Source organism: Pyrus communis, chromosome 14, assembly GCF_041283825.1.
Source record: "Pyrus communis isolate YQ-2024b chromosome 14, ASM4128382v1, whole genome shotgun sequence".
NCBI classification, from domain to species: domain Eukaryota; kingdom Viridiplantae; phylum Streptophyta; class Magnoliopsida; order Rosales; family Rosaceae; genus Pyrus; species Pyrus communis.
This window is the reverse complement of record NC_142578.1, coordinates 4,768,460-4,776,757: the sequence shown is the minus strand read 5'-3', so window position 1 is coordinate 4,776,757 and position 8,298 is coordinate 4,768,460. Positions and strand designations below refer to the sequence as shown.

Here is an 8,298-nt window from a genome sequence, read left to right as displayed (position 1 = left end):
ACCTCGAAGAATTTTTAATTTATTTCTACTTAAGATTTATATAATCAAACAAGTGCTAATATTGTTCAAAACAAACTTTTTATTTTAGTGTTTATTTTTACGAAGCCGATAAGGTAGATGAGAACCCTTTGTTGGCCAACTCTATATTTAAGCGATCAACACTAAGTTTCAATTCATAGGTTATTTGTGCAAAATTTTGGCCAAATCAAAGGTGATTGAGACATTAATTTAACAAAATAAGTTGACCAACACAACGTTTCTAAACGCTAAAATTTCATGACGTGAATTAAATGCGTGAATTGTCTGCATTGAATTGATCATTTAACAAGGATGATATATGAATGGAGACTTAAAAATTAGACAATTTAGATTGCTGTAAAACAACACAAAAACATCGTATGTTCTTTAGTTTTTTTTTTTTTTTTTTTTGAGCAAATGATATTATCTACACTAAGTGAAGATGTTGGGATTAGCCTGGCTAGCAGTAATATAGTTTAAATTCATGTTTAGCGAGAATCTGTTCTTAGTTATCAATTTCCTGAAATTACTTGTTAAATCAATATTTTACCGTACTCTGACGTGTAACGCTTATATGATATTAGGCTCTGGAAGCCCTCCAAAGGTTACTCCAACTCACAAAGTTCCAATTTTTGGGACACTTGAATGTGAAGCAGCCCTCAAGGCAAGTTGTCCCTTTTAAAAGCCATTCCTCCTACTTAGGAGGACCAACTGGCCAGCCCTCAAGGCAAGTTGTCCCTTTTAAAAGTCATTCCTCCTACTTGAGGACCGACTGGCCAGCCCTCAAGCCAAGTTGTCCCTTTTAAAAGTCATTCCTCCTACTTGAGGACCGACTGGCCAGCCCTCAAGCCAAGTTTGAATAAAGATATATTCGTTTTAGCTTTCCTGGCAACAGCTAAGAAGGTTCATCTCCTAATTATCATTAATTATTTAATTTCATTTTAAGGCCGTATTATGACTCTTAATTTTCATTCCAATTCCCCTTAATTTCAGCGCGCATGCGTTTTGGGAATATTCCTCACGGGCCCGCAGCCAAAACGACATCTGGTTCCATGTGAAACGCCACAACCACCTGCACATTAAAGAGATAAACAATAATTAGCACAGCAAATCAAATATTAATATATTATCAACAAAATAGGTGTAACAGAAACGTTACGTGTCAACGGCGGACCGACTTTAATTGGACTACCTTGTTCTGAACAAACTGTGAGCACTACGTGGCACGCACGGAGGGCATGCTGCTGACAAGACAGCGCTGACTTAACGGCGACAAACGGAATCCAAACGATTGGCGCAACGAATTCAAGTACTACTGTATTTTTCTTGTCATTATATACCAAACCACCTCAAAAATGTATAAAAATAAAAAATAAAAAAAAAAAGAAAATTAAAATTCCTTCTTTCGACAAACCCAATCATAAAGTTTCACCCCTTGTAATTTGTATTTTAAAATGTATTTTAGATTAATTACGTCATCTAGGTTCTCTGTGGGAAGCTCCGAGCATACGACATGTCGCAGTGAGGAACGTGTTGGTGGTGGTGGTGGTGGTGGTAGTGACGATATTGCTGATAATGATGAACATACGACATGTCGCAGGGCTTGCTCCTCTGAGTGTGGACATGGCAAGGATAGTAGCGGACTCGTCCGGACCCTCTCTGATACCCGGCGCGGTGTCCAGCCGGCGGGGAGACTTGAGGCGAAACGAAACGTTTCGGAGGCGAATCGGTCGATGAGAAGAGCGATTTCGAAGGGGACGAGTCACCGCCGCTCGTAGCAGTGGACATCGGAGGCGAGATTTGCTTCGGGGACTTCGGCGGCGCGAGAATGGCTCTGATCTTCAGAGGACGAGGCAGAGAAGAAGCTCGATCGTACTCTTCGATGATATTCGTCAAATCCTCGTCGGACTTTACGGCAATCAAGGTCTCCAAATCTCCGTTCGGCAATGGACACCTCAATTCCACAGAGTAGCCACAGAACTCCTTAAGCTTCTCCATTAGCTCTGAACACACAGAAAAAACTCAAAATCAGCATCGAAATTCAAACGAAGCAACTGAAATCGAGTAAAAAAATTCAAGAAATCAAGCAAGAATCGAAAGAAAAAGATCGAATCGAAGACGATCGAACCCACCTGTACATGTAATGGAGGAATCGACGGCGAGGACGCGGTTGTGGCCGCCGACGTATCGGAGCGTGCCGTCGGAGTGGCGGGGGAGGATTTTACCACCATAGCTGCAGAGGATCTTCAACGGTTCAGGTGCTTTGTTGAGGTCCATGGCTTTTCGACTGTTTCGGTTTTAGAGAGAAAAGCCGCTGTTTGGTTAGAGAGAGAGAGAGAGAGCTGCGAGAGAGAGGAGAGAGAAGGGTTTTGGTTTTGGAGGAGAAGAGGTGCTTAAGGGTTCAAACCCCAGGGAGTGATTTTGTAGAGTATTTATAGATGGGGAGGAGTGACGGTGACGTCAGCGAGAGGCCCACGCGCTAACGAAGGAATACTAATCTCGCGGTCGTTTCCTCTAATTATAATTCATAGTCGTAATTTAATTGTAATTAGTAATTACTTTGCCTTTGCTGTTGAATTTCGCTGATTTATTCTTCGGATATTATTTTTCTTTTTTTCTCATTCGTTGTTAAACAAAAGGCCGCCTGAAATGAAAAAGGATCCTAGTCCAATCTTTTTCTGAGAATTATAAGAATTTCGTAATTGTGATCGTTCATCGTATATCATGCGATTAGAAATCATTCTAAAATTTAAAATTAAATATAAATAGTATCTAATGAAAACTAATCACACAATATAATCACAAAATCTCTAGAATCCTTAGAAAAAATATCCAACAATGATCCTTAAAAAAATAATCCGGCGATGATCCTTTTCAAAATTACTCAAAGCAAGATGGAATGGGCATCGCTGGGCCCATTTAGGTAGCGGGACCAGTGAGTCATCATAAAAAATAAAGTTACTAATTTTTTAAAATATTTATTTTTCGTATTTGAAAAGAAAAGTGGAAGTGGTTTTGAAATTAAATCGAATTGATTCGGAGGTCACTGACTCCAAAAGTCCAAAAGGAATCATCACGAAATTGGTAATCTATTTACATGCCGACAACTGTTAATTTGATGGTTAAGTTGCAATCTTTTGGAAGAGATCTTCTCCGTTCTCCGGATCTCTCTCACCAAAACTCACTAATAAATTAATTTGGATCTTTAAAATTTGATTCAACAGCTACAAACAAGGGGCCCATTTAAAAGTTATAATAATTTTACCCCGTTTGATCAAATTTTAAAAGCTCGGATTAATTAATTTGTAAGCTTTGGTGGAAATCTTTTCTCCGTCCTAGACTTCCACTTAAGAATTTTAAACTTCCTACAGAAGAATCCAATTTCTATACACCTTTTCGATCCTCGAATCGAATAAGTTAAAGATGGTTAAAAGACATACATCAATAGAGAGTGTAAAAATAAAAATGAGCGTGTGAATTACAATACCCAATAAAAATATCATGATATTGAACTGATTTAGATGTGCAATATTATTCTAAGGCTTTTTAGCTAAAATGGTCTCTGAGATTTGCATAACTCCTCACTTTGGTCCCTAAGATTTCAAATCAATAGAAGTGGTCCCTGAGATTGTCTACTATCCATCATTTTGGCCCTTCCGTTAAAAAAACCGTTAAGTGTCTTGGAGCTTTTGGCCGGAAGTTTGGGCAATTTTCAAAGCTTCGTAACTCAATCGTTTCTTAACCAAATTCGAACTCATAATATATCAAAATGAAGATAGGAAAGTGAAGAGTAAGATTATACCTATTTGGAAGCCCAATGGTTGCCGAAGATTGTCAAAAAATAGCCTCAAAGTTGGCTAGTCCGAGGGAAAACTGGAAAACTCGCCGGAAACTGGGCAAACTTTAAATGTTCATAACTTCTTCAATACTCAACGAAATAAAGTGATTCAAAAACAAAAACCATACTTCTAGACGAGACGAAGATAATGGTACCTTTTTCAGTGGCTAACTCACCGTGGTTTGGCTGAAAAATGGCTCGAAAGTGGCTATCTTGGTCTCAAGTTAGCCACTTTCAAGCCTTTTTCTAGCCAAACCACGGTGATTTAGCCGCTGAAAAATGTACGATTCTCTTCATCTCATCGAGAAGTATGATTTTTGTTTTTGAATCACTTGATTTCGTTGAGTATTGAAGAAGTTATGAACATTTAAAGTTTGCCTAGCTTTTGGCGAGTTTTCCAGTTTTCCCTCGAACTAGTCAACTTTGAGGCTATTTTCCAACCATCTCTAGCAACCATTGGGCTTCCAAATAGGTATAATCTTATTCTACACTTTACTATCTTCATTTTGATATATTATGGATCGAATTTGGTTAAGAAACGATTGAGTTACGAAACTTTGAAAATTGCCCAAACTTTCGGCCAAGAGCTTCGGGACACTTAACGGAGTTTTTAACGGAATGACCAAAATGATGGATGGTGGACAATCTCAATGACCACTTCTATTGATTTGAAATCTCAGGGACCAATGTGAGGAGTTATGCAAATCTTAGGGACCATTTTGGCTAAGAAGCCTTATTCTTATATCATCCTTTTAACTTGATCATTTTTCGAATATTTTTACAATGCAAATTCACATTTTAATATAAACTTGTTTATAGCCGTTAGATTAACAGATGCATCATTCTTATTGTGAATAAAAAGATTGACGAAGAGTATAACCATATAAATATTAGCGGATCCAAGCGCCCCTTCCCTTTACACTCCAAGACCCCTCCTCCATCGGAAGTGACGCAGTTCTCTACTTGAGTATTGTTTACTCTACTTGATTCGTGTCTTGCTCGCTGAGATGAACTAATCGGTGGTCCTTTCTCGGAGTAGTGTTTGATTTTGTTGCCTTGCCCTATGAATGTTGTGGTCGGGTGTTTGCAGTGGTTGAAGTTGTCTTCGCTTTGTGCATTGAGTTCGTGGTCTCGTCTTTTAACAATGACTTTTTATGGTCTCGCTTTATTGGGATGATTTTATGTGGCCTCACATTTTTGCCCTATGTGGTCACCGGTATAAGTCTGTTACGTTTATCGTGTTTTTGTAATAGATTTGTATTGATGACGTTTTGTAGGGATAGGACAATGTTTGTGGTAGCCATATAGGGGTTTACTATTGTTTCTTACACTGTGCAAATTTACTCCAAATCAATTTCTTGGTGGAGCTTATGCACCCGATTGGCAACCTCTGCAATTGTTTGTGAAATTTCAATGAAATACTACTCTATCGTTTCTTTCAAAAAAAAAAAAAAAAAGATAGTGCTATCCAAACACCTACCCTTATCTTACACACATTTTTGTTAACTTTTTTTCAATTCATTTGATTATATTCATGGATTTTCTTCAATTCATTCAATTCAACGGTAGAAAATTAAAAAAGATGTATGAGAAGTACAAATAGGTGTGTAGATAAAACTACCCTCGTTTAAACACCATTGCCTATTTCACTCGCTAACCGGAACCTGAAGTTCACTTTCAGCTCGTTTCGACTTCGAGAAACTAGGTTCACTGGATTGCTCCCATTAAATAGGAATTTGCACTGTACATGTACCACCGTTAATAACTCCAAAAAAATTGGTAACAATAGAGTCTAAGGAACGAAGATCCTCTCCGGATCCTCTTTGTTACCCTTTAATCATGTTCATTTCTCGTATATTGTGCGGTCAAAAACCATTTTAAATTTTATGTTGAAAATTAAATACAAATAAAATCTGATGAAAATTAACTGTACAATTTACGACGAAATTAAAAGACCTTTTGGATTCTCACAAAAGAAGATCCTCATTCAAGTCTAAGGGGTTTAAAATGTCAAATCGAATCTTTTGGTAGTACGAGCAATTGTGGAAGATAAAGAAATTGAATTCAATAATAAAAAAGAGAATGTTCTTAAATAACTAATAGTTATAATTCTCATTCTCCTTCAAATGTTGCTCTTTGAATTCGGCAATAAATTAAATTTAGCAAATTAGAGAATAAATAGAAACACGCAAGACTAAACTGGTTCAACAAAATTTTTGCCTACGTCTAATTGTGATTTCTCTAAGTAGAGAAATCACGTTTCTTTGATTAACAAAAGAGTATATAGTAGAAAAACCACGGTTACTTTTCCCTGTCTTCTTTCTCGACGATCTCTATTTATCTGCTTGCTTTTTAGCCTTGTCACACTCTATTTATAGTCATTAGACTCTTAATTAGTGATAATATGCGATATCATGCATCAAGATTACCAGATTCCATATTTCATTATGTGTCAACGATGTCCAAAAGGAATAAACGTCAAGAACAAAATATATCACTTTTTCTATGGAATCCTATTCCTTAACTTGTACAAATCGAATAGACGTTCGATGCATTGAGACTTAATATTTGCATTATTTTGCTTCCGCTTCCAAACGTGTACGTCGTTTTTGCCACCAGAATCTTCTAGTTTCATTCCTAGTAAGAATGATGTGGTTTTGGTTTTACTACAAATATGTGCATGCATGAACATTGACTTGTACATATTGTCTTTATCATATGGAGAAATATCAAGGAAATTCACTTAAAAGGGAGATTTTTTATGGATTATCTGTCATTTCATAATTTAACGTCAATTTTCGTACCAACATTATAAAATATTGTGCAAAAAACGTGAAGTGGTAGAGAATCCATGGAGAGTCTATCCCACTTTTGAGATCATTCATTAAATAGAAACATAATGAGTGGTAATTTTTTTTTTTTTAAATATTGTACATAGTTTCTCGTCCTATGAATTTATAATTTATGCATCTGTTTAACCAAGTAAATTCATGAACTAATTATTTCTTTCAAAAATAGATTGAACATTATTCAGTGTACTACATTATTATTTTTTATGAACATTTAACGAAAAAAAAAAAAAAAACTGAGAAACATAAAAGTATTGATTTATATATTACATGAGACTGAGACCCATATGAATTTTTACATTGTGTTATCTTATAAATTTAGCGAGTTATAAATTTAGCACATCATCCCTAAGTTAAAACCGGCCAAAAATATTTTTTAACCGAAGTTATTAATTTATTGAGTATTAAATTATCGACCTTCTACTGTATTCAAATTGTATACCATGTGTAATCATTCATAAAATAGAAAATTAATGGATAGTACCAAAAATTAACTTCACCTGCAGTTGTGAATACCCAATAATTTGCTTTTGGATCATTCAAAATTTCATGAGTTGGATACTCCACGAAAGGTTCCATATAAAGAAACAAATGCTTTGACATGGATTTGTCTTTCCATAAATGCATCTAAATTCAGGCGAATTCTCCAAGTAAACTCATATCTCCAAACCCTAGACGATCAGTTCAAATTTCAAACGTCATACCAACTTCTTGTGCATTTTTGTGTGAAAATTTAAGGTGGATCAACAGAAAAGAAGTTTTCACACTCCTCTTATATATAAATAGAATGACAGATGTTAAACGAGTTTACTGTTATCGTGGCGTTTTAAGCCATTAATTTAATTCTTGCAAACATACTCCAACGAAAGACTTAATGAGTTAGCTACAATCGATACGCAAAATGCCTAGTATCCATCACGTTGTACTAGCTGTCAAATACGCTACGGTGTCTCTGAGGTGATTTCATACATGCATGGAAACCTCTCCAACACATAGGCGTGTATGAGGCAATTGGAGAAGGAGAACAAGGCCAAAGGGCACAAGTTCCATGAACATAATTGCCCATTACGTTTGGAGACGTGACATGTTGGGACGTTTTTTCGGTAACAAGCATGAAAGCTAGCGTGGGCATCGACATCATTTCAATTGTTCCACCACCAATCTGTTACCTTTTTATTTTATTTTATTTTTTTAAAGGGGATAACTGATGATAAATTATGGTTATTCACTTATTTTGGATACCGAAAAGACTCAAGGCATTTCAATCTTCTTTTGATTACAAGTCTGACTTCTACACCAGCAGCAAATTTCAAACCCAAGACCTCAAAATTTTAAATTAAAAAAAACTTTGTAATCCTGCTTTTACCATTGGACCACCAGTTCGTGATTAATATATTATTTTATTTGATTTCGGCCAAATGTTTTCAGTAGGCAAAGGCACAAAAGTTCGGTATTGGTATACGTTGACTAGGGAGGGCCGACGTCCGGTTTGTTCGGATTAAGACCTCAAATTGCATATTTGTAGCAATGAATATTTCATTTCATAATTTAGTCTGATTCAATTTACTCATAAAGGAATCCGTAAGATTGTAA

The 8,298-nt window shown here is 36.1% G+C and overlaps 1 protein-coding gene across 3 annotated transcripts; it reads right to left on the bottom strand.

Annotated features, from left to right (window-relative positions):
* Nucleotides 1-401: 401 nt before the first annotated feature.
* LOC137713391 (uncharacterized) lies at nt 402-2,421 on the bottom strand. Of its 3 annotated transcripts, none has more exons than XR_011065299.2 (3): nt 2,151-2,421; nt 1,211-2,021; nt 402-1,090 (listed from the first exon to the last, which is right to left on the bottom strand). XR_011065299.2 is itself a non-coding variant. In XM_068452682.2 (2 exons), exons 1-2 carry the CDS (start codon nt 2,293-2,295, stop codon nt 1,498-1,500), a joined length of 669 nt encoding a protein of 222 aa, XP_068308783.2. In that variant the 5' UTR covers nt 2,296-2,411; the 3' UTR covers nt 402-1,497. The 3 variants fall into 3 exon arrangements, 1 of the variants encoding a protein (XP_068308783.2); XR_011065300.2 differs by having other exon boundaries at nt 1,178-2,021; nt 2,151-2,411; XM_068452682.2 differs by having other exon boundaries at nt 402-2,021; nt 2,151-2,411.
* Nucleotides 2,422-8,298: the final 5,877 nt, after the last annotated feature.

Excerpts from the sequence above, each read along its gene's own strand:
- LOC137713391 (XM_068452682.2), bottom strand. The coding sequence starts at position 2,295 with ATGGACCTCAACAAAGCACCTGAACCGTTGAAGATCCTCTGCAGCTAT. Across the intron at positions 2,022-2,150 it reads TTCCTCCATTACATGTACAG|AGCTAATGGAGAAGCTTAAG; the intron begins GTGGGTTCGATC and ends CTGTGTGTTCAG.